Source organism: Meriones unguiculatus, chromosome 10, assembly GCF_030254825.1.
Source record: "Meriones unguiculatus strain TT.TT164.6M chromosome 10, Bangor_MerUng_6.1, whole genome shotgun sequence".
In the NCBI taxonomy this organism is placed as follows: domain Eukaryota; kingdom Metazoa; phylum Chordata; class Mammalia; order Rodentia; family Muridae; genus Meriones; species Meriones unguiculatus.
Window position 1 is genome coordinate 22,045,000 of NC_083358.1, and position 23,033 is coordinate 22,068,032.

Genomic DNA, 23,033 nt, shown 5'->3' on the forward strand with positions numbered 1-23,033 from the left:
CCGTATCAACATTTGTAAAAAAAAACCTTTTAATGTTCCCCCGGCTGTGAGGGCACTGTGAGCTAGCTATTCTTCCCTCCCCGACAGGAAAGTCCAGGCCGCATTCCAGCAGCCTAAAGTGGCAGGCACCTTTGCCCATCAGAGGCTGAACCCGCTAACGTTGCCCCGCATGCCATTCCCCCAGCCAGAATTGGCTTGCTCTCGGCTAGCCAAAGAGGGCAGAGAGCTGCCAGCACCAGGAAGTAGGCAGCCAGGTTGCAGGTCCCAGCAAAGGGGCCCCTGAGTCAGCCCATTGGAACAGGGAGGATGGCGATTGTCAATGACTAGGTCACTGCTGTCATCGTCACTGTCAGGATCAGTAGGCCCAGGCCCTACCGAGGAAGTCCCTGTCAGACGCCCAGATGCCCCTCGTACCACATTGTTACGCTGGTTGGCGGGCTTGACAGTGACAATGAGGTTATGGCTGTTGGCAATCATCATGTCCGTCACTTGGTCCAAGGTCTTCCCAGCCACCTCGATGCCGTTGACCTCGAGGATCTCGTCACTGACTGCCAGCAGCCCTGTACTCTCAGCCAGGCCCCCACGTACCAGGCGGGAGATGAAGATCCCTGGAACCCGCTCCAGGCCCTGGGGAGCCACACGAACACTCATGCCGTCTCGAATATAGAAGCCCAGGGGACGGTCTGAGCCATGTTTGTGCAGCCTCACACGCCGATGGGTCTCAGGTAGCAGGTCCACATCTATGACTGAAGACACCTGGCGGAAATCTTGGGGCAGGCTGATTAACAGGGGTGGCCTGGTACGAAGAGGTGCCACTGGTCGTAGCAGAAGCCCTTTCTTGCGCCTCTGCAGAGAGTTGGAGGCAAAGGCCAGGCCACTGGAGTCACCTTCTGCTGCAGGAAAAGGAGGTAATTAGGATTAGAGAGTCTTCTTCCATTTGGGCCCTTTATAGGGCCAATGTCAACTGCTTCCTACCACTTGGAGGTCATACCAAGGGCAGAGGCTGCAGGAGGTGAAGCCTGGGAGCCCTTGGTACGGGCTAACCCTAGTGGACCTGCCCTGTCACCCTACCCCAAAGAAGCTGCCCACCGAATGCCATCCTCACCCCGCTTCTGGACCAATAGGCGCAGTGGCGGGGGTCCGCTGGCCAGGGCCCGGTGCAAACTGTCATCGTTGGTGAGGGGCAGCAAATCGCCGTGCGCATCCGTGTAGCCAAGCAGCACGTCCAGGCCAGGGATCTGGTGTACCACACACAGCAACCGCGAGAACTCCTGGAAGCCTCTCACCGAAGTGCGGGGCAGTGCAAAGCGCCGGAACTCGGCGTCAAACTGGAGGCAGGAGGGGCAGGGAGAAGAGTGTCAGGATAGAGCCTGAGCCCTTCTCACTACAGGTCTGAAGCTGCCAGGTGAGGAAAAGGCTGCTGCAACAGCTGCAGCCTTAAGCCTAAACCTCAGTTCCCAAACGAGGGACATTGTCCAAGGTCTTTTCCTTGCTCTCCATATACCCAAGGCCACAGCGGGACTCTGGAGGTCCGTAATGGAAGGGAGGGTGCGATGAGGAGAGGCAGACAGAGAAAGCAGAATAGGACGCGGAGGATGGAGGACAGAAAGAGGTGATGGAGACCAAGGAACCAGTAAGGGAGAAAAAGGGAATTGGGAGCGCCTAGCGCAGTGGCCAGAGCCGAGGCCAGAGGAACCCTTACTTTGCTCTTCACCTCGACGATGCTATCGGGACTGCGCGCTGGAGTCCTCTGCGGCCTGGCCATTGCGGGGCCTGGCGGGCCGGGGACAGTGCCCCAAGGCAGCCCGCCGAGGCGCAGGTGCACAGCCCGGCCCGCTGGACCGCGCTGCCCCGCCCCTGGCGGTAGCACTCGCCCCGCCCTCCCGCCCAAACCATGACGTCAAGGGAGACGCGACACCGAGAAACGCGGAGTCTACGTTTCCTAGGAAACGGAGACCAAGGTACCTAGGGCTTCCTCTGCTCTTACGTCATTACGCTATGGTTCGAGCGTCCAGAAGAGGACTAGACCAATCCGAGGGCAGAATGAGGGAACTAACCCTTATTAAGTGTCTGCTGTCATTTCCATTGGCCTCGCAAGACCGCGCGTTTTGCGGAGGAGTCTAAATCAACGTTTTGGGAAACCTCTCGAGGTCACACAGCGCCGAAGTGGCTTCAGGCCCTAGTCTCGACTGCAGCCTCCTAAGCTGGCTCGCTCCCATCCAGGACAGCTCTTGCCCTTTCCTTTCCGGTGCTAGAGTGTTACTGAGGAACGGCTCACGGGCTCAGAGAGATGACCCGGTAAGAATGAGCAGGCAGCAGAGAGGAGCCCGACTAGCGGGCCGAACACCATAGACCTTACGCCCCGGGAAGCGCCTGCGCGGGCGCAGAAGCGCGAGTGGGCGGGGCCTCAAATTTAGGCTCCGCCTCACGGTCACGTGCTTCCTCTCTCCAACCAGACACAGGGCGGCGGTGCTCGCGGGAAGCGCCTGCCCCGAGGGGCTTCTCCGGGGGTGCCGCCGCCGCGCTGATGTCGGAGTCGGGGAGGCTGGTCCTGCGGCCCTGGATTCGAGAGCTGATCCTGGGCCCGGAGACACTGTCAAGTCCACGAGCCGGGCAGCTGCTCAAGGTGAGCAGGCCAGTCAGATCCCAGAGCCCCGGGTGGAGGCTGAGGTAGCGAGCCGCCACTAGCCGCCACTGTTAATGTTAGGTACTCCAGGACTCGGAGACCCCGGGTCCGTCCTCCGCCCCTGACATCCCTGACACCGGGGCCGTGTTGCTTGTGTCAGACGGAACTCACAGTGTCCGATGCGTGGTGACGCGCAACGCCATCGACACCTCCGACTGGTAAGAGAGCTGTTACGTCTATGGAAGAAGGTGGGAGCTCCCAGCGGGGCAGTGCGAGGTTGAACTTGAGGTGGGCAGGTGCTGGAGAGGCGGGGGTAAGCTCATTCCCCAGAACTGTGGGATATGTTTGTGCCTGGGCTCTGGACAGTGAGGGCTGTGCTCGCTGCAGGGAGGAGAAAGAGTTCGGATTCCGCGGGACAGAGGGCCGGCTCCTGCTGCTGCAGGTCTGCGAGGTCCGCATTCAGATTGCTCAGGACCATGAGGTGCGTGTAGGACTCACTTGGGCGGGATCGGTTACTGTGCCTGGCTCACAGCTCCTGAGACACTATTCCCTGACCCCTCCAGCCTGCCGAGTTCTACCTCCAGGTGGACCGCTTTAACCTGCTGCCCATGGAGCAGCCCCGGGTCCAGGTGACTGGTTGGTAAGTCAGCCCTCCAATGGAAGGGCATGTAGCTTAGCATGCCTGATGCCCTGAGGGGTTCAGTCTAAGTCTCTCCATGACCCCCCCCCCAAACAAAACAGTTAAATGAAGCTTCCACCTTCTGCCTCTTCACTGTCTTGGCATAGATATTTGGGTGAGGGGGCTTGGTCGTCAGTCACCATGATTACCTACCACCCTCCTCTTTCTCCCAGCAACCAGGATTCAGATGTTCAGAAGAAGCTCAATGACTGCCTTGAGTGAGTCTGAGGTTGGGCCCTGAGGCTGCGGTGTGGTATGGTCAGGGGTGTCGGAGCTGGGTAGATTGGCATCAGGGTTGTTCCTAAGAAGTGTTTACTCTGTTTCCCCAGGGACCACCTTTCGGAGTCTGCTTCTTCCAGTGCAGGTACTGGTAGGGGTTTCCCGGGAACCCTACCTAACTCCCTGTGGCGTTACTTCTGCTAGCACTGCTGTTTCCTCAGTAAGTAACTGTAGTGTCTTACCCTTACTTCTTGTTTCAACTTCAACCATTTGGCCAAAACCCTGGCCCCAGGCCTGACACTGTCTCAGCTTCTGGATGAGGTGAAGGAGGACCAGGATCATCGAGGGGCACTGGTGCGTCTAGCCGAGAGCTGCCTGGTGCTAGCAGGCCCTTGCACGACAACCCCCCTCACTCACTGGACTACCTCTTGCTGCCAGGCCACGGTCAGTGCTGGGATTTTCTTGGCAGGGGTTTCAGGGTGAGGGTTAGGCAACTGCCGTGCTGAGATTTCACGTTCCACAGGGAGAAGCTGTGTTCACTGTGTCTAGCTTATTGCTGCACATCTCTGAGAATGAGGAGAAAATCCTGAGTTCTATCGACTCAAATCAGAAGGTACAGGGTAAGGAGAACTGGAGAGGTCAAAAAGTGGAGTGTGTGGAGCCCAGAGCCCACCACAGCATTGATGGAGAGAAAGGCTGAGGGCTTTCGGGTCACCTACCTTCCAGTGCATAAGAGTGGACCCATCTTTGTCCTTCACCCAGTTCCTCTGTTTCAGGCCATAAGCACTTAACACTATCAGTCAGATTACTGGACTGTGTAGAATGCTGTGAAATGCTCACAAGCACTTGGCTGTCCTGAGCTGAAAGGTGTGTGCTCACACTCAGTCTCCTTTTTCCCAGCAACCCCCAATTCCCTTGGCCACATACCATTAGAGGAAAGTGGTGCCAGTGTTAGCCTTCTGTCAGCCTTGGATACATCGGACCCTGGGCAGAAGAACAGCTTCCAGCCTCTACCAGCTGTTTGCTCAACCCCCCCAACACGTGAAGCCCCCAATTCTTCACCCTGCAGTTCTACACCCAGCTCCCCTCTCCTGACCTGCACCCCGAGTCTCTCACCCCTTAGCCATGTCCCCAGAGCAAACCAGGTCTTCGTGACTAGAGCCCAGGTTCACAACCAGGAGATCAAGGAGTGCCAGAGGCCCATCAAGAAACGGCAGCTTTTTCCAAGAACTGGAGCCAAGGCAGCCCAAGAGCCCTGCTCTGTCTGGGTGAGCTCTGCAACTGGAAGTGAAGATGTGGGAGGGCCTTGGGTAGAGCTTGGAGAGACTTGGGGGGCATTAGGGGTCCTTACTGGACTCTCTCTAGATCCTTTACCCCTTCCAGGAACCTCCAAAGAGGCATCATGATGCTTCTGCTTTCCAGTATAAATACGACCCACCCTCTGCCTCCCTCCATGCTCAGGTCCAAACTGCCAGGTGAGTGTTTGGGGCTGCCCTGCCTGTGGTGGTCACCAGTCTTAGGTAACCCTGACCCATGGCCATGGTTTCTTTCCAGGCTCTCTCCTCACCTGGTAGCTTGGGCCTTGAACTTGGTGATGGAGTCAGAGTCTGAGTTAACACAGGCCTAAGGAGTCACTTGGACCTGTCAGAGGATGTGCACACACGGGTGTACGGACAAACATTATTCCATACTCTGTTTCATTCAAGTTTTTTAATAAAATAATTTCATGCGGCAGGAGAAGAGAGGATCAGGGGTTGGGGCCGCCGCCTCTTTGGTCTGTGGCTGGGGAGGGAGGGCTCCGCTCAGGGCTGGAGGGTTCTGTGGGGTATGGAGAAAGAGGCCTGGTTCCAAGGCCAGAGCCTGTGAGGGGAGATGGAGAGAGAAAATTCTTGGCTTGTGCTGAGCAATCCTGTCACCTCCCCAACTTGCCCACTCTTACCTAAGCTTGGGGATGGGGGTGCCTCAAGCTTCGGCCTCCGCTTGAGGACAGGGGAGCGCTGCAGCCGCAGGGGCCGGTCTGAAAAGGATACAGAGAAACTCACTGCCAGGCTGTCCCCAAGCCTTCTAAAAGTGGATGCCTGTAGTGCACGCAAAAACAAGCACATGCTACTCCCCTAGCTTCTCCGGTGTCCTCCCACCCTAGCAGAGGTCAGTCTTCAGGAGGTGGAGCCAGGTCTGGGAGGAAAGGCTTGTCCCTCTTGCACTACGCCAGGCCTCTGGGCTCCCTGATTGCTCCAGTACTTACAGCACTAGTGGCTTGTCCAAGGACCAGAACCAAGACCACCCTCCCCCTTTCTCCTGCACTCAAGCACAGATAGAGGTGTCTCCCTCACCCTCAGGGGCCTGGAGCTGGTCCTCATGCACAGACACTGCTCGCCGCCCTGCCGAGAGAGGCCTCGGCCTCAGCTGGCCATCTAGAGGAGGCCAAGATATCAGGGTATGTTCCCAATAGCTGCCCACGCCCAGCCTTTGCCTCCCGCTTTCAGTGTTAAATTCCCGGGAGATAGTGTACCAGTCCCAGCCTGGGAGTGGACTGCCAACCTACCTTCATTCCTAGGGCCCAAGCAGGGGTCCTCTGGGAGACTGAGGATGTCTGGGGAGGGGCTGGTTCTTCGGGGGCTTGGGCTGGGACATGGGGAGGGGGGCCCTGGACCATCCTGTTGGCCCCAACCACGGCCCCTGAGCTCTGCATTCAGCTGCTGGCCCAGTGTCTTCCAGGTGGCAGACTCAGGCCCCTGGCCTCCTGGCCCAGGTCTACATGAGGGATCTGGGTGGAGAGACAAGGATCAGCTAACACCTGAGCCTGGCTGTGGAGATGATCCCCTTCTTCTTGGTCCTTGTGCCTCCCTTATCATAATCAGTGTCCCTCACTCACCAGCAGACACAGAGTGGGTACGGGGCTTGATTGAGATAGGAGGGGTCTCGGTGGAACTGTCCATAATGTCACCTGCGAGATAGGATTAGAGGCGTATGTATCAAACCCTGGTGCTGAAGGGAGGAAAAGCAGCAGCCTGCCCTCTCTCCCCTAGGAGAGCAAGTACTTTAGGGACTATCTCTAAGGCCACCTCCTCCCCAAAGAAATATATTCCTTTGTTCCAGGGTCCTACTTACCATCAGAGCCTGCCTTCTTGATCTCACCATCTTTGCTCTGTAGAAAACAAATCTGTCAGACCTTAGCCTTGCTGCCCTGCCTCTAACCTTGTCTCTGTTCATTCATGTTCTTAAAACCTAGCTACATAATGCATAGCATGGGCTGGCCAGAGCATGGCAACCTAGTCCCCAAACTCTGACCTTACAGTCTGGGATGACATAATTGACACACAAAAATGTGCATTTTAGTCACGACAGGTAGCTATTATGATTTCTTTGATTTTGTTGTTCTTCAGGTAGCCTCAGTGCGTAGCTTAGGCTAGTCTTACCTGTAGTCCTCCTGACCCAGCTTCCTAAATGCTGAGATTACCACCACATCCAGGAGACAACAGGGCTCCTTAGCTCTATGACTCTTTCCACACATTAATGTCTACTTCAGGCCAGGTCTCGTTGCATATGTTTTTCCCAAAAAGCTCTTAAGTGGACGGTACACAGGGGTGTGGTTTCTAATAAAGACTATGCTTACAGTGACACCAGGAAGGGCGTCAGGAAAGGCCCACAAGAAACGTCGGGGACAGCTGAAAAGGAACCTGTATAACCTAGTACACGACCAGACACAGGACAGAGGATATAAACCAACAGCATAGGAGGCTCTGAGATGCTCCAAAGGAGAATAGGGAGGTCTAAGGTGGCCAGGACCAAGGTCCTATAAGATCTTGCAGCAGGATTAGGAATCTGGATAAGGAGAAAGCTCCTGGAAGACTTTGAAATAATCAAATTTCTGTTAATCTTCAGAGAAAGGAGTTCCCTACATGCTAGGACGTACATAACAGGGACCTGGGCTAGGTCAGAAGCAAGGAAGAAAAAAAGTTGACTATTTTGAGGGGTAAGATGAGCTAACAATTAGATCTATCTGGGCCATGTGTTTCCCCCTTGGTCACATATGTCATCCACAGATTGCCACATGCCACCTGCCCCCGCAGTTCACACCCTCCCCTCAACTCACTTGCTTCCTTTTGCTTTCGGCACCCCCACTGCCCCGGCTCACGCCGATCCTCTGCAGCATCACTTGTACCCGCTGCTCAAAAGATGGAGCCAGTTCTGTTTCTCCCCGTTCCAGAGGCCGCCTCTGAGGACACAGATGCTTTAAGTGGAGAAAGCCCACTGCTCTCTATTCCTAAAGAGCCCCTAGCCCCTAACTCCAGGCCTCACCTTGTCAGGTCTGGAGCCCATGGCTGCCTCTTCCTCCTCAGCTGGTAGCAGTATCATAGAGTAGGCCTTGCTTTCTCGTGTGTACCGAGGTCGGTTTCTGCGAGCAGGGTCAGGGCTGCTGGTGCCCCCTTCTGCCCCTCCAGGCTCCTCACCACGGCCTGGACGGGCTGGTGGTCGAAGCAGGTCCCCAAGTGTAGTTTTTCTGGCACGAGCTGCTGCCCCAGGGCTGGTCTCTAGATCAGGTCGTGGACCCCTTGTTGACCGAGGTTTCTTAAAGGCAAAGAGGGTACCCAGCTTCTTTCGAAGAGTGCGGGGAACAGGAGTGGCACCACCCTCAATGGCTGGATCCTCCTCTGGGGGCCAGCTGTAGGAACAACCATCAGTGAGTGAAGAAACTCAAGGATGTCCCACCCTCTGCTGCCCCCAGCAACTGAACCTCACTCACAGGCGATCCTGCTGGATCAGCCTTTTGGAGAAGAATTCCTCCACGCCCTCGTCCACACGAGCAGTGAGCCCATTCCCTTCTTGAAGCAGAGCTGGGGACACCTGGGAGACATGGGGAGGTTAAGAGTCAAGACTGAGAAGTGTGACTTTTCCCCACCCCCACTTCTTCCCAGTGGCCCGGCCCGAGTACATCCCAGAGCTAGGGGCTGCCTGCACGGGGCTGGGTTTCATTCCTCGCTGCTGTCACAGCACACCCGGTCTTGATTCACGTAGGATGCCATCCCCTAAGCAAACACCTACGGGTCACACATTCCAGTATGCCACCCCTTCTCCCAACAGTTCCCTGCAGTACCCTAACTCTCCACCTCCACACCACACCACCCGGCCGCTCATCCGGTCTCAGCGGCGCCGCTGCTGCGTCAGACCCCTCAGGGGGCCTTAGGCCGGCTCCTCCTCTCCTTCTGCCAGTGCCCACTACCCTTGCCAGTACCCAGCCCACACATACATCCACCCGCTGGTGCACAGCAGACGCAAGAGTGTCCCGCGGCCCAGCTGCCCAGTATTTGTCAGTAACCCCAGGAGAGGGAGGGCAAGGCGGACACCCGCTCTCATGCGTTCAACCATACAGCAGACCACTCCAAGGTGGGAGTCCACCATCTAGAAGCTCCTCACACGAAACCCTCACATCAGCGGCCCATTATAGCCATTGGCCTGAGGTTAAGGGTGGCCAGGAAGATGATAGAGCACAATCGGGTGGCCTTGGGCCTCCACAACCCGTCTTCCTGTCTCCTCGCAAGTGATGAGCGAGTGGACCACACATGACCCTCAAGAGGGGTGAGGGGGAAGGGAAGCACTTACCTGGGGGCCCCCCGGCGGCGGACGGTGGTGGTGCTGGCGACGCGGCCGCGGCCGGGCTCGGGTCGGATGGCGGAGGGGTTGCCCGGAGGGTGGCAGGTCCATGCGAGGCAGAGGGCCGGCGGGTGGCCCCGGGGCGGCGGGGCTTGGAGAGCCGCGTGCGGACGGCCCAGCCTGCGGCTCCGCATCTTCCCCTGGAGCTGCCAGCTCGGGGTCCCGTTCTGCTTCCTCAGCAGCACCTGAGGCGAAAGCACCAGAAGAGCACAGAGCGTCGAACCCGGGGAGGTGGTGGAGGCGCTAGGGCTGGCGGCGGGGGACCCGCCCAGGGCGCGGGGAGGGGCCCGGCTACGCCGCCCGCCCCTCCCCCAGCCGCCGCTGTCCGTGGTGCTGAGCGCGGCCCCGAGTGCGCGCGGCTCCATGCAGCCGCCAAGCATGCGCGTCCTGGGGTTAGGGAAAGGGGAGGAGGAGGCAGGGAAGAAGGTATCTTAGTCTTTTTCCCTTCAGGTCCCACACGGTTCTGACCACAGTTGACTCCGGCTTTCTTCCTAGCCTGGCTCAGGGAAGGGTTAGGGTGTACCTGGGACAGGGCTGAAGGGATATCTAAGTGCCCAGATTTAACCGAGCTTCAGTCTACATGGGTAACCTCTATTCCCTCCAGGACCTGACTTACCAAGAAGGGAGGGGACCAGGTGAAAACAATAGCTGGGCTGAAGCCACTTCCATGAAGAACCGTCATCCTGGCGGGGTGGGTACAACCTCAGTCTAAGGTTGGGGTGGAGCACGCCCCAAAACTGCTACTCACCTTCCACATCCCGGAGCAAAGAAGGGAAGAGTTGGAGTTCTAGGCTTGGAATTCTGGAGACACTTACCTTCTCTCCCTCCTCTTCCTTCTCCACGGGAAAGAAAAGCTTTTCCAATCCCCCAGGCTCAAGGGGGCTGAGCTCATCTCCACCCAGTGATGGTACAGCAGGGGCCACTTTCACTGGTGCCTGCTGAGCCAGACTCTCCACCTGCAATACCAGGCCACCCAAAAGGACAGACAGATCTAAGAGAACCCTGAAGTAGTTATTTTATGACCCCCAGAAGTCATTACAGGCCCACCCCCTGTGGGCGCTAAGCAGGTTACTCTATGGAAGATGTGCAAAGCTGCCCCTCACCAGCCGATCTCGGGCTGTGCGAAGACCGGCAAGAGCCTGAGCCACAATGCTCTCTGCTAGCATCCCTGTGATTTTCAGGCGCATGTCCCTGAAGGCAGGAGAGGATGAGGATCCGTTAGCGTGCTGTCTCCATCCGGCTTTGTCCAGCCCAGTCGTGCTCACTTACCTCAGCCTAGCGAGGGCATCTTGAAGCAGATGCTCCGGAAGCAGTTCTGGAAGGCCCCTGGAGCCCACCAGAACTCCCTCCAGCTGCTTCCTCCAGCCAGATCTCCGAGACATCTGTGGACAGAGGCTCCGTGTGGTATCCAGTGTGGTCTGAGTGAAGTCCTGGGCAAAGGTTATAAAATGGTTAATGGTATGGCTGCAGCCCAGGCCCCGTGGCTTGAGGGTGTGACTTCCATTAGATCACTGCCCACTATGGGCATATCACAGACAAGGCTGGGGAAGGAGGGCCACACCTGCATAAGGAGGCAAGGCTAGGGCAGGGCCAGCACCTTACCTGAATGTCCTGGCAACAGATCTCGCCCACCTGACCCAAAAGGCCCTCCAGCTTCTGTTGCAGCTGCCAGTGATGGCTCGGAGAACTCCCGGCTTCATAGAGAATGGGAAGGATCTGAGGGCCAAGGGACAAGAGGAGTTACAGGCTGACACATGATTGGGGGCCCGAAAGGCCCTCACAGTGGGAGAGAGAGGGCACTCACACTGAGAGAGAAGTTGGCATTCTGGATGGCATCTTCAGCCTGATGCACAGCAACCTCACCCTGGGGCCCAGCGCCACAGCCCAGCAGCTCCACATGCTCCTGCACCGACTGGCATAGCTCATTGACCTCCTGGGGGAGGGAGATCAGAGATTAGTCCCACCTTTGTCTTTCAGTCTACCTGATCTTGCCTGTGTTCCTTCCAGGGTTTCCAACAGGAAGACAAACTATAAGGCAAGGTGCTTGGGAAACACTGACTGCTCAAGGTAGGACAACAGGGTCTTTTCCTTTCAGTTGTTTTAGGGACTTGATACTCTCCAAGCTTAGAACAAGAAGGAAAGAAGCATTAGTCACTGATTTAAAAGCTGTCACTTCAACCATCCACACCGAGCATAGGTGTGTGTGTGTGTGTGTGTGTGTGTGAGAGAGAGAGAGAGAGAGAGAGAGAGAGAGAGAGAGAGAGAGAGAGAGAACTGAGGAAGCAAAGCATGGCTGCTCTGGGGTAAGGACTGTATGTTCGAGGGATGGTCCAGAGGTAGACTGAGGAGGATCATGAAGGCTCCAGTACAGCCAGGGGGAAGCTGAATGGGTGTTTAGTGATATAGTAACCGAAGAAACCGAAAGAGAATGAGTGTTTGAAAGATAATAAGATCACTGGAGAGCCTGTGAGATGGCTCAGGGTTAACTGTGCTTGCCACTGAGCCTGATGACATGATCAGTCCCTGGAGCCCACATAGTGGAGGAGACAACTGGCTTTTGCATGTTAACCTTTCTCTTCCACATGTGCCTGAGGGCACAGGCATGTGGGGATATATATATGTATATATATATGTATATCACTTGATTGGGCTGGAGAGATGGCTCAGTACTTAAGAGCCCTGTCTGTTCTTCCACAGGTCCTGAGTTCAATTCCCACAATGACAACCATCTATAATGGGCTCTGATGCCCTCTTCTGGCCTGCAGGTGTACATGCAGGTAGAGGACTCATATACAAAAAATAAAAATAAATCTTAAAAAAAAAATCATTGAAGATTAAGCCCACCTCTCAGAATGTCTGGATTAAGGTGACTGGGTAACTGGGCTTTACAGCTTGGATAAGAAGTCAGGCTTGAAGCCAGGTGGTGTGGTGTATGGCTACTTTAATTCCAGCACTTGGGAGGCAGAGGCAAGTGGATATCTGTGAGTTTGAAGCCAGCCTGGTCTACAGAGTGAGTTCCAGAAGAGCCAGGGCTACACAGAGAAACCCTGTCTCAAGAAACCAAAAACAAACAAACAAAAAATAATGAGGCTTAGAAATGCAAAAGAACAACTAAAAAAAGACAGGTTAGTGGAAGGAAAATTCAAGTCAGACATAGGTCAGTGAAGGGAGGACAGAGGCTCTTGAATGGGAATTCAGATGGGGCTACAATAAGGAGAGCCTAGTTACATGCTTAAAGTAAGGCATCCAAACGTTACATGGGAAGCTATTTCAGGAAGGGTGACCAAGGAGAGGAAATTGTCTGGGACACAGAACTCAGGCACTTTGACCCAGGAAAGTCATGACTCTCAGACTCAGGTGCCCAGGTACTCAAGAACAGGGGAAGGGTCAGTGACCTGCTCTGACTGGTCTGAAATCAGACTCGAGGGCTGAAGGCAGGGCTTGAGGTCAGAAGTAGGATCTGCCCGGTTGTTCCTCAAGAGACAGGTTTGGATCTGTGGTAAAGAGACGGTGAGAAATGGCAGCGGGTGGAGTCCCCCCATAAAAAGGACAGAGAGCAAGAGGGGACCCCCACCCCACCTGATGAACTGCTTGAGCTGTCAGTTCTGGGCGGCTGCGATGGGCCTGGGTTACGTCACTCAGTGGCAAAGGCATGGACTTCAGGCTGTGGTTCTGTTCCAAGGCTTGCGCCACGTCCAGCAGGCCCAGGGCGGATGTATTGTTTCGGTCCCAGCTCACAGACCTGGGCCCCACCAGGCTTCAGAGGGGGCAGAGTCCTACCCAACCCTGTGGCCTTGTCCAGTCATCTACCTCTCCAGCCCTCCTAATGACCACGCCTACCGTAGCCTCGTGTTGACTCGTAGAGCCTTGGCCAGCATCTTGGCGCCAGCATCCCCTATGGCATTGCCGCTGATATCCAGCGCTGTCAGTTTAGGGTTGGTACCCAAAGCCCGGAGCAGGATGCTGGCACTCTGCTTCAGCCGCGATTCAGCCACCGATAGAGACTGCAAAGGCTGGGTTAAAAGAAAGGCATTGATGGAAGACTGGAGTCAGGTTTGGCAAAGGGGATTTGAAGAAGCATTGGGGGGTGTGTGTGATTGCTTGAGGACCCCCCCCCAGGATTCTGTGAACTCACGCAGTCATCATCCTGCATGAGCTGGACTATCCGGTGCAGGACATCATCCAGAGTCTCCCTGTGGGAAGGGGCCGCTGTTAGGCGCCTATCTGGGTGCTGGAGTCCTATCTGAGAGGTATTAAGAATGGGCTTGCGGCTCACTTGCACCGAACGTTGAAGTTCCTTCCAAGGGCCACGTGTTTCAGAGACCGGCTCCTCCCGATGGCAAGCACCAGAGTCACCATGTCCGAGCCAAAGCCTGGGGGTAACTAGAGTGACGCACAAGGCTTTGCTGCCAGGGCAGAGGGTCCTCACCCTGGGAATCGGGTGAATAATGGGGGCTTGGATGGGTTCCCTGGTGGCCTCACCATTATCCGACAGATCCAAGGAGCTCAAGGCACCCGCATCGCAAACCAGGTCTTGTATGACCTGGGCACCGGCAGAGCGCAGCTGGAGGTCGAAGCAGGGCACACACTCAGGGTATTTATGCTTGGGTGAGGAAGGCCTCCCAGCCCCACTCCTAACGTGTGCACATGCTCCCAGCTCACACCAGGATCGGGAGCCCACCTCACACGCGCTGAGGTCCAGGTGCAGGTCGCGGATCTGCGTGTTGAGCGCGAGACCATCTAGAAGGGCCCTGGGGGAAGGGATCACACAGGTGACGAGATCTGGGAGAACGGGACTCAGGGTGTGAATGAACGAATAAGCAAGCGCCGGGTGGGTGGCGTTATGAGGCACTGGAGGTGCCTGCTCAAGGTCGCGACTGCACAAGCAGGGGCGTGACCTCCCAACGGGTCGCAACACTGACCTGAGCGCTTCCGGCGGCAGCTTGCAGCCAGCCAGGCCCAGGTGCTGCAGCATCCTGGCACCGCCGAGGAAACGCTGCAGCGCGGCTGGCGCCGCTTGGGATTTCCTGCAGTAGGGGGTGAGGAGCGGGAGAAGGAGGACTCAGGCCCAGGGAGCTGATATCCCGAAGCCTTTCCGTTCCGGGACGGCCTGGTAACCCTTACGTGCGAGAGAAGATATTCCTCGAAGCTTCGAGATGGGTGAGGCTGGAGCAGCAGCCACCAGACAACGCTGCAAAGAGCTGAGTGGAGGCAGTGTTGGTGAAAACCTTCCGGGAGACCCCGCCGTCTCTACCAAGCCCTGCTCTCCGGCCTACCCTGCTCTTGCGCAGCCAAGCCCCGCCAAACATCCCCCGTGACCACACTCTCACCGTGCCTAGCGCCGTGTCAGTGCCCGCGAGATTCAGAACCGCCAGAACGTTAGGACGGCTCAGGAAAGTGTACAGGCCCTGTGGAGGACGGGAACGAGGCAATGGGGGGTGGGGTTGCCTACGGAGTCCTGGCATCCAGGGCAGCCCCAGTTCCTGACCTTAAGAGCTGCTACTCACCCCGCTATCCTCGGAGGCTCCCAGCGCCCCAGGGTTCCCAGAAAGATCCAGGTGGGTTAAGGTAGAGTCGAAGGTGGCATTTGCTGCCAGTGCCCTGCCTAGAGCCCTCATTCCTGGAGGTGGTGGAAGGAACAGCTCAGTATTAGGCGCATTCACCTCACCTCACCCATCCCAACCCTCGTCAGGCCCACCCACCTCGAAGCGTCAACCCTGTCTGCGCCAGGCTGAGTCTCCTCAGGGCTCCTGGACAACGCTCTAGGTGTCTGCTGAGCGCAACCACACCTGTGGACAGAGCAGCTCTGTGAGCCCCACCTCTCCGCTGTGTGTCCTTGGGTCTCCCAGGTTCTGCCATACCTCTGTCATCCAGCAAGTTCCCGGACAGGCTGAGCTCTCGAAGTCCAGAATTAAAATGTCCTGCCAGCGCCTGGGCCAGCCGCCGAACAAAGTCTCTGAGGGTCAGAACCCTGGTGTAAGACTGACCCCTGGCTTCTCCACAGACCAACCGTTAGTTCCCAATTTCAAGCCCCGCTCAGGCTTCTCACCCTCTCAGGCCACAGGTCTCCAGGACCAGCTCCTCCAAGTGGGAAGACTGACTCATCATGTGCAGGATCTGTTCTGAGACCTCCAGGCTCTGAGACCAGAGGGTCATGACTCATTAGCTGACCTTTGACCTTTACACCTCGGCACCCCCTGCTGTGTACTCTCACCAGCTTCATGTCCACGCAGGAGAGGCGCCGGAACCACAGGTTGTACGATAAGGCAGCTACACTCAAGGCCAGGTCTCTGGTGTGGAGAAGTACAGAGCTCAGGGCCTTCCGGACACTAGGCCTGCCCAGTATGCCCTTCACAGAGAGGCTCAAGTCTAGGCATAAGTGTCCCGGAGTCTTCTCCTCCCAATCCTGCCAGGCCCCGTACCGGCTGCCGAGGTGGCTGAAATCTCCAAGGCAGAAATGGCGGCATCCCTGACGATGGTAAATAGTGTCCACATCCTGGGTGTGAAAAGTATCCATAGCTAGCTCAGGGTCACAAAGGGTAGAAGGGCTCAGCACACACATGGGGTGTCAACCATTTCCAGGGCTCCCCGAAAGGGCCCTGCTCTCACCCACTGAATCTCCTCTCGGAAAGGGAAACCATTGTAGTCACACAGAGCTTCATAAGTCTCCAAGAAGCCTCCTAGGGAGTGGCCAGGGCATAGAGGGAGAGACAGAAAGATCAGCCCCAGATGTGTGACAGAAGTGGCCACGTTCACTTTGGGGAGCCCCCGATACCAAGGGCCACAGGGAGGCAAACTGGGAGGTTTATGTGGCTCTGATTTGGCCCTCACCACACAGACTGCTGGATGCCGTGGGCTCTAAGCAATGGCTCCTCTCCAGTCGAGCCAGCAGCAACGAGGGTGTAGGCTTCCGGAATAGCTTCCTAGGTTGGGGATAAAGGAGAAGAGGCAAAGGGCTTCTAGCCCCTGAAGGATGAAAAGCGTTCACTGATGCCCTCCAGCTCCTTGGGTTTTCCAGGCCTCACCCAAGGGTTGATCGAGGGAAGACCTTTTTGATAGCAGCAGCCACATGCTGCGCCAGCTGTTCTAGGGCAGCCACGCCAGGAAACTCCAGGACCAGCTCAGGCAGGGACTCCAGCTCAAAGGTGACCTGGGGAAGGTGAGACCATTGGGTCTTTGGGATCCCTGTCTGGAAGCTGGTGTCCACCTGGATCTCCATGGGTAAAGGATTGATCAGGGTGTAGGGCCAAGTGCGGGTCTAGCTTTCTCACCTGAGGGGGCGTTTCTTGCAGCGTCATGGCCTGGACCTCCAGGTAGCTGAATGTGCAGTCCACCTGGAAAGCGTATGAATCATCTGGGACTAACTGAGGCCACTCTCTGGAGCCTAGTTCGTTGTTATTATTATTTCTGAGACAGGGTTTCTCTTTTTGTGTAGGCTTGGCTGTCCTGGAACTTACTCTATAGACCAGGTTGGCCTTGAATCCAGAGATCTGCCTGCCTCTGCCTCCTGGTACTGGGATTAAAGGCCTGTGCCATCACTGCCTAACTTGCTCTTAAATTAAAAAAAATATATATATATATATTATTGGGTGTTTGGTAGCATATTTGTCTATGTAGCACTTGGGTGCCTGGTTCCCAAAGATGCCAGAAGAGGGCCGTGGATGCCCTCGACCTGGAGTTCCAGCCACTTGCGAGCCACCTTATGGTGCTGGGGATTGAACCGAGGTTTTCTCTCTCCAGCCCATGATTTTGTGGAGCCCAGACTCCAGAGACCTGCCCAGACGCCCATCCTGTCTGCTTCTGGAAGCCCAGTGCTGTTGGAAAGTGAAAGCCAGCCCAGGCAGAAAGGACAGCTCTACAAATGCAGCCAGTCCCTTGCTGAAGGGGAAGGGAGTGTGAGCCAGGCCTGGGACTCACCCTCAGGGGTAGGCAGGTGTGCAGCAAATATGCCCTCCATCGAAGCAGTGCCTGGGGGAGACAAAAGACCAATATTCAAGGGACATCAAGGCTCTTTGTTGGTGGGCCTGGCCACTGCCCGCCTTCACTCTGTACCAGGATATGACTCTGTTCAGCACCCTCCTGGGGAAGCCAGGTTTTCAACAGCAGCTCCGCCTCCTTGGGCCACAGGAACTTGGCTATCTCGCCTGTAGAGAGACAATCTCCTGGGTGACTCTGGTCCTCCCATCAGGGCCACTCTATGTCCAAGGTCTGTGTTAGGCCCACTGCCCAGGGTATTCATCTGTGGATCCGCTACTTAGCAGTGAAGTGGATCTTTAGGCGCTGGCTCTCTACAGCAGAACTTTTCTGGTGGAGTTCCCTGAAGTGCCGAGCGGAGGTCTGGCTACCTCTTCGCAGCCAGGAGGGCTCTTAGGAAGGGCCAGGCGGGGCTTACCTCGCAATTCACAGGATATACCATCTGGGGTGTGAGCCATAGGGCTGAGCGGCCCAATGAGCTCTGGCGGGAAAAAGCAGCCGGCGGGAGCGTACACAGGAAGCCTGGGGCCCCGGGCAGCACTGCAGCCACCTGCTCCTCCTGCAGCGGAAGGTACAAGCCGCTTCCTGCCAGGCCGCCCCCGGCCCGGCCCCTCCCCGCCCAGGCTTCTTTGGTTGAGTTCGCTCGGGTTGGAGGTTGTGGGAGGGAAGACGAATCCTGGCTCTGCTGCCGCTCGCTCAGGGACTTGTCCTTCCGGGTACCCACGGGTGTGGTGAATGGTGTAGCGGAGAAGGTCTTGCCTGCTTCACGCCTCTTGCGGGTCCTGGTGCCCTACTTTCACCCTGCCCCGTAGTACCCGATGCGAACGCCAGGGGGCGCTACCCTCCAGGGGATTCCAAAGGCCCAGCTTGGTCCGCCCCAAGACACAGGCTGGGAACAGGAACTCAAAGGAAGCCAGAAATGGGGTCTCCTCAGCAAGAATTACCAAGCTCCCAAGGATCTACCTTGTCCAGATACGAATTTAAAAATCCGGCTCCATATTTGTAATCCTAGCACCGTAAAAATTAAGGTAGGAGGACAACAAACTGGGCTATCCTACTCTACAGCCAAGACTATATAGAGACCCTTGTCTCAAAAAAGACCAACTCCTCTAGAGCAGGTCTCTTTCATCAGATTGGAGCTCGTAGGGGACATCTCTAGCTAAATCACGGCCTGAACCTCAGAGAAGACTGGAGTGACCCATGAGCAGATGCCAGGTACACTTGTGTCCTCGGGTTGTCTGCATTTGAGTTCAGGGAAGGCTCACCTCAGAGGGAAGCTAAGCTAGAGCTGGACAAGTTGCAGTATGAGGTATGCTATCCAGAAGCATGATGCCTTACAAAAGGGACTAGATTCCAGAAGAGTTGCAGGTTTGGTGTGTGTGTGTGTGTGTGTGTGTGTGTGTATGTGTATGTTTTGGAAACAAGGTTTCTCTGTATAGCCTTGGCTGGCCTGGACTTGCTTTGTAGATCAGGCTGGCCTCAAACTCAGAGATCTGACTGCCTTTGCCTCCCCAAGTACTGGGATTACAGGCATTCCCCGGGTCCAGCTAAGACAACATTCCTTTCTTCAGTGTTTGCCAACTTCTACCAAAACACAGGACGAAGGGGTAACAGCGCTATTTTTTTTAAACTATTTTGAGTTTCTTACACCTCTACCTTCCTTCCACCAACGCCCTAACGCTAAGCAGGAGAGAAAGGTTAGAAGGGGCAGGGGATGCAGACCTCTTTAGACTCAGTTTCTGCTGGTTAGTCATCAGGTTCTTTGAGGCAATACCAATTTCAGTCGTCAGGATATCCAGCAGCAGCCTTCCTTCTCAAAGCCTCTCTCAGAGCGTCCCCTGAAGTGTGTCCTCTGAGTCAAACTTGCTAGATCACGAGCCAGCATGAGGCAATGCTCAGCTAGCAAAGGCCACAGCCTTCTGCATGAGCCTGTTATCAGCTGTGGATAAAGTAAAAGCGTCCCAATATCCTACACTTGGGATTAAAACAAAAACCTACTTAAATAATGTAACTGAGCTTTTAAGGAAACCAAAACTTCTCTTACAAGGTGGAAAGTAGAAATAAAGGATAAACAACTTAGAGGAGGAGACTGCTATTCAGGCAAGAGGTGCATGATGACAGGTAAAAGCCAACAGGGCCTGACTGGAAAAGACGCCCAAGAGCTAAAGAACCCAGAAGCCTCAGTGCCTCTGAGCTTGAGACCAAGGTTTAAGACTTTTTTCTTTTGTTTTTTTGAGACAGGGTTTCTGTGGTCTTGGCTGTCCTGGAACTCAGAGATCTGCCTGTCTCTGCCTCCTCCTGAGTGCTGGGATTAAAGGTGTGCACCACCACCAAGTGTCCTGGCTGAGATTTAAGATTTTAAGGCCATCGGGAACTCACAATTGGTGAATAGGGTAACAAAATTTAGTCTCATGAACACTATGGCCAAGAACATGGACTTTGAAGACAAAGTGAATGGATTTTGACAAAACCTCACTAGTTTTCAAAAATTGCCCACAAACAGGCCACCTAGGTAGTAGTGACCCACCTGAGTGGATGCTGGGAACCAAAATCTGGTTCTCTGTGAGAGCTCTTAACCACCTGAGCTTTCTCCAGCCCCCTTTTTGTTGGTGTAGGGTTTTGCCATCCCTGGCCGCCAGGTACTATGTAGTCCATGCTGGCAATGGACACTGCTTTCCCTGAGTGCTAGAACTGTAGGTGTGAGCCACTGAGCCTGCTCTGAATTCCTGCCTCCTCCTCCTAAGTGCTGGTATTACAGTGGTGTGTTAGCATGCCTGGCTTACATGTTTAGAGATGTGTATTCAGAGAGCACTTCTACTTGCCAAGTCTACCATGGCAACTTCTGCGACTTCAAAAACAGAGAAAACCTACCCCACTGGGATTCTTCTCATTAAAATGTGAGGAAGTGACTGTCAAAGGACTATGGCATGGCCAGACATAACACTGAAAGGGTTAGTGCTATGCCCTAGGTGCGTGGGGCAGGTAGGGACCACTGGGAAAAACAGGCTCTGTACGAGGTAACCACAGTTGTTAGTGGCCAGTGCAGTAGTGACAAAATAAACCCAAGTGGTTAGAGACTAAGAACTCGTAGGCAGCTTTTACAGGTGAAGTCAAAACTCTTAAGACAACAAATAAAATGTCTGTGGAGGAACACTGGATGAGTGCCCTTGAGGCCTCACCAAGGCTCACTCACCACAGGTGGGTTTTACTAGGGGAGAATCTGACTAAAACCAAAGAGGGTTCACTCAAATGCATGCTGAACAGGGAAGCAGTGGATAGGACTGACGGTGGCCAAGGAGAGAAAGAACACACTACAGATTACAGATCACTGGAGGCTCAAGAACTTGCCTAAGTTTTCTCAACTTCTCATGTTGAGGGTTTAATGGACTCACGTGAAGAGCATCACTTTGTCTTCTGCTCAATCAAAACCCTTACTTCCTACCTGACCCTTCCCAGAAAGCCAGCAAAGACAGATGTACTCTTAAATTTTCAAGTAATTTTCACACATATGCATGTACACAAACACACATGTGACATATATACAGAAAAAAACAACTACACTGACAATACAGGTGACTATTCTGTAAAAGGGACTCTATTAAACCACACACACACACACAGTGGAGCTAAGGAGTAGGAATTACTGCCTGAATTTGCCCTCAGCTTATCTTACCTTTCCAATGTTCTTTGTCTCTCAAAGGTTGAACCCTCTGCTCCCCTGTGCCTGGCTAAGAACAAAGACTGACCCTACACCTTCTTTAAGCAGATCTTAAGGACACGGCTTCCCATCAACATCTCTGGCAACATTTGCTGTACAGGCGCAGACATTCCTTAGGTATACATGGAAGCAGGAGGTTGTGTAGCCATGCTCTTCTCTACTCCTACACACCTGCAGAGTACTACAACTTGAAGCATGTTGCATTCCATATCCTGTCACCTGCCAGGACCATCTAGCTCCTGTCACAGAGAAAAAGGTATGTACAGGCCTGTAGGGAACCTCAGCAAACAGAAATCACAAAAGACAGTCTTCAGAGTGCCTGTTAATCCGTTATGATTTATTAGCTGTACAGCAGTAGATCCTCCTCCCCAGCTTTCAACCCCATTACATATTTTATTACAGGTCTCATGTTGGCGTCCTAAAATAATGAAAAATATCACACAGTACAGCTAAGTACAAAAATGCATCAACCTAGAGTCTGATAGCTAACTGATGGCTCTTAAAAGCAATACACCGAAGAAAAAAAGTGTTTGAAATCAGTCTGACTGAGCCTCTTTAAAAACACATATCAACATGTGGCAATTCATGTGCAAGAATCACTTTTGAAGTTGGGTTGCTTCACATTATTATTAATAATTTTTTCTTTCCAGATCTGAAGTTTAAATTACTGACCTAGTGAAATTTTTAGGTCCAGCTTGCCAGGGCTGCTGTGACCCATTCATAATCAACTCTTCTGGCTTTAACAAAGATTTAAAAAATGTAACATTCAGCTACAAACAGAGCAAAGAAAATGTTGATGGGAAATCATAAATGAAAGTTATTTGTTTAAGGTTCAAATGCTGGCTCCATGAGCTGGAAATCATGACTTTCCACATGGGTGTCCATAACTAGCAGGCAGAAGGCCAGTGCCATTCTGCTACATGATTGTGATCTGATTCAACATTTACACACCACGGAGTCCGTGGTACCTTAATTTGCAAATAATTAAAATGCTGGGTTTTCTTACACTGCACTTCTTTTCAACCTCTTAATTAATGGAAAAGATTAAAATGTAAAAAAGGTTATTTACAAGCTTGACCATACCAGAAACTTTGCCAAGAAAGAGGCAAAGCTTTCAGGACAGAAACTGATCGTAGCATGCCATCCTACTGGTGTGCAGCTGACTCCGAGCAAAGGGAGTCAGGGAAAAGCAAAAGCAAAATCCAGGTTAAAAGTCTAAGTCTTTCCCAAGTATGCATTTACAATTAAAAACTCTCTTGGGAAGACCATAGAACTCTGGGAAACCCGTGGCCATTCCGGAGTGGTTTACTAAATCAAGAGAGAGGGCTCAATGTCTCTGTTTCCATCTCGGAAAACTAGTTAGGCATCAACACTGTCCTCAGCACTTCACAGTAAACCCTCAGAGACTTACAACATTCCATGATTTGCTAACATCAAACAAGTTCTAGGTAAATCACATTTTTCTAACATCATCTTTGAAGTTTTCGTTCTCAGTATGTTTGGTAAAATGGTGTAAAATTATGCCGTTCCCAAAGCCAAAAGAAAAAAAAAAGAGAAAAATTAAGATTCGGGCCGTTTAAACACAGCCCCAATAGTCCTGGTGACGAGCTAGGCCCCATCATCACCGGTCCATCATGCTGAGGATCATCTCAGGCGTGAGGTCTCCATTGGGGGCATCTGTGGTGGCTGCCTGAGCCTCCTCCTCTTCTCCTTCCACAGGCTCAGCATCTGGCTCTTTTTTGACTTCAACTATAATGTTCTCAATTGCACCTGTATTCTGGTCTTCAACCTGAATGATAGCTGTTGCTGGCAAAGAAGAGCAGGACAAAACAAATGGTACATTAAAGCCCCCAGAGAGTATAGAGATCCTTTCAGAAGCTGACAAAGAGTGGGATACAGTAACACAGGAAGCCTTAGCAGTGACACAGAATGCAACAGAAAACAACCCCCCTCCCAAAATGTTAAGTGGTCACTTTTTGAAACTCCAAAGGCTAGAAACTGTCAAGATACTAAATGCTGACATTCATCTTCATAGGCCTCCAAATTGCACCGTAAAAATTTTTAGTTTTCCTTTATGTTATGAATTTAGGAATTATAGTAATGCTCGGCTGAGAAAAAAAAAATCCAGCCCCACATAGCACATACTTCAGAATGTATGACAC

At 53.8% G+C, this 23,033-nt stretch overlaps 4 protein-coding genes and 1 long non-coding RNA gene across 15 annotated transcripts in view; 2 read left to right on the forward strand and 3 right to left on the reverse strand.

Moving 5' to 3' along the window:
* Positions 1-8: 8 nt before the first annotated feature.
* Pard6a (par-6 family cell polarity regulator alpha) lies at positions 9-2,197 on the reverse strand. 3 transcript variants are annotated; one of them, XM_060392071.1, is made up of 3 exons: positions 2,058-2,197; positions 1,106-1,328; positions 9-893 (listed from the first exon to the last, which is right to left on the reverse strand). In XM_060392071.1, exon 3 carries the CDS (start codon positions 649-651, stop codon positions 139-141), a length of 513 nt encoding a protein of 170 aa, XP_060248054.1. In that variant the 5' UTR covers positions 652-893; positions 1,106-1,328; positions 2,058-2,197; the 3' UTR covers positions 9-138. The 3 variants fall into 3 exon arrangements, with proteins under 3 accessions (XP_060248054.1, XP_021488618.1, XP_021488629.1); XM_021632943.2 differs by lacking the exon at positions 2,058-2,197 and adding an exon at positions 1,703-1,883; XM_021632954.2 differs by lacking the exon at positions 2,058-2,197 and adding an exon at positions 1,703-1,882 and having other exon boundaries at positions 9-890.
* On the forward strand, positions 2,164-5,264 carry Acd (ACD shelterin complex subunit and telomerase recruitment factor). Of its 3 annotated transcripts, none has more exons than XM_021632105.2 (12): positions 2,164-2,298; positions 2,457-2,626; positions 2,708-2,844; positions 3,014-3,107; positions 3,190-3,266; positions 3,479-3,523; positions 3,635-3,669; positions 3,817-3,968; positions 4,048-4,144; positions 4,425-4,792; positions 4,908-4,999; positions 5,079-5,264. In XM_021632105.2, exons 2-12 carry the CDS (start codon positions 2,528-2,530, stop codon positions 5,149-5,151), a joined length of 1,269 nt encoding a protein of 422 aa, XP_021487780.1. In that variant the 5' UTR covers positions 2,164-2,298; positions 2,457-2,527; the 3' UTR covers positions 5,152-5,264. The 3 variants fall into 3 exon arrangements, with proteins under 3 accessions (XP_021487780.1, XP_060248052.1, XP_021487793.1); XM_060392069.1 differs by having other exon boundaries at positions 2,717-2,844; XM_021632118.2 differs by lacking the exons at positions 2,164-2,298; positions 2,457-2,626; positions 2,708-2,844; ... (1 more) ...; positions 3,190-3,266; positions 3,817-3,968 and having other exon boundaries at positions 3,493-3,523.
* On the reverse strand, positions 5,220-17,742 carry Carmil2 (capping protein regulator and myosin 1 linker 2). 4 transcript variants are annotated; one of them, XM_021632094.2, is made up of 39 exons: positions 17,572-17,707; positions 17,232-17,323; positions 17,097-17,147; positions 16,451-16,513; positions 16,205-16,329; positions 16,011-16,102; positions 15,789-15,859; positions 15,602-15,675; positions 15,394-15,469; positions 15,229-15,317; positions 15,041-15,135; positions 14,882-14,968; positions 14,687-14,799; positions 14,510-14,587; positions 14,304-14,380; positions 14,102-14,206; positions 13,861-13,930; positions 13,662-13,743; positions 13,456-13,552; positions 13,315-13,372; positions 13,020-13,192; positions 12,759-12,921; positions 12,575-12,673; positions 10,984-11,112; positions 10,782-10,895; positions 10,449-10,609; positions 10,283-10,370; positions 9,995-10,135; positions 9,796-9,862; positions 9,129-9,364; positions 8,272-8,372; positions 7,827-8,190; positions 7,621-7,743; positions 6,636-6,672; positions 6,400-6,471; positions 6,070-6,291; positions 5,858-5,938; positions 5,464-5,541; positions 5,220-5,384 (listed from the first exon to the last, which is right to left on the reverse strand). In XM_021632094.2, exons 1-39 carry the CDS (start codon positions 17,609-17,611, stop codon positions 5,272-5,274), a joined length of 4,197 nt encoding a protein of 1,398 aa, XP_021487769.1. In that variant the 5' UTR covers positions 17,612-17,707; the 3' UTR covers positions 5,220-5,271. The 4 variants fall into 4 exon arrangements, with proteins under 4 accessions (XP_021487769.1, XP_060248049.1, XP_060248050.1 ...); XM_060392066.1 differs by having other exon boundaries at positions 14,304-14,587; positions 17,572-17,742; XM_060392067.1 differs by lacking the exon at positions 5,858-5,938 and having other exon boundaries at positions 17,572-17,706.
* LOC132656821 (uncharacterized) lies at positions 9,775-12,012 on the forward strand. Its single transcript, XR_009594570.1, has 4 exons — positions 9,775-9,870; positions 10,361-10,637; positions 11,187-11,246; positions 11,877-12,012. It is a non-coding gene; the product is annotated as an uncharacterized LOC132656821 (long non-coding RNA).
* Positions 17,743-21,187: 3,445 nt separating the features above from the next.
* The window catches only part of Ctcf (CCCTC-binding factor), a 47,076-nt gene continuing 45,230 nt past the window's right edge, over positions 21,188-23,033 (reverse strand). For 2 of the 4 annotated variants that reach the window (XM_060392074.1, XM_060392076.1), the window contains exon 12: positions 21,188-22,671. In XM_060392074.1, the coding sequence (XP_060248057.1) occupies positions 22,493-22,671 (179 nt within the window). In that variant the 3' untranslated portion in view covers positions 21,188-22,492. Of the gene's footprint in view, positions 22,678-23,033 lie in introns of all 4 variants that reach the window. The other 2 variants (XM_021632082.2, XM_021632074.2) reach the window with 1 other exon arrangement.

Excerpts from the sequence above, each read along its gene's own strand:
- Pard6a (XM_021632943.2), bottom strand. The coding sequence starts at position 1,765 with ATGGCCAGGCCGCAGAGGACTCCAGCGCGCAGTCCCGATAGCATCGTC. Across the intron at positions 1,329-1,702 it reads TCGTCGAGGTGAAGAGCAAA|TTTGACGCCGAGTTCCGGCG; the intron begins GTAAGGGTTCCT and ends TCCTGCCTCCAG. Across the intron at positions 894-1,105 it reads CCTATTGGTCCAGAAGCGGG|CAGAAGGTGACTCCAGTGGC; the intron begins GTGAGGATGGCA and ends CTTTTCCTGCAG.
- Acd (XM_021632105.2), top strand. The coding sequence starts at position 2,528 with ATGTCGGAGTCGGGGAGGCTGGTCCTGCGGCCCTGGATTCGAGAGCTG. Across the intron at positions 2,627-2,707 it reads GAGCCGGGCAGCTGCTCAAG|GTACTCCAGGACTCGGAGAC; the intron begins GTGAGCAGGCCA and ends TGTTAATGTTAG. Across the intron at positions 5,000-5,078 it reads GCTCAGGTCCAAACTGCCAG|GCTCTCTCCTCACCTGGTAG; the intron begins GTGAGTGTTTGG and ends GTTTCTTTCCAG.
- Carmil2 (XM_060392066.1), bottom strand. The coding sequence starts at position 17,611 with ATGGCTCACACCCCAGATGGTATATCCTGTGAATTGCGAG. Across the intron at positions 15,470-15,601 it reads TTCAGCCACCTCGGCAGCCG|AGACCTGGCCTTGAGTGTAG; the intron begins GTACGGGGCCTG and ends TCTCCACACCAG. Across the intron at positions 13,193-13,314 it reads TCATGCAGGATGATGACTGC|CCTTTGCAGTCTCTATCGGT; the intron begins GTGAGTTCACAG and ends CTTTTAACCCAG.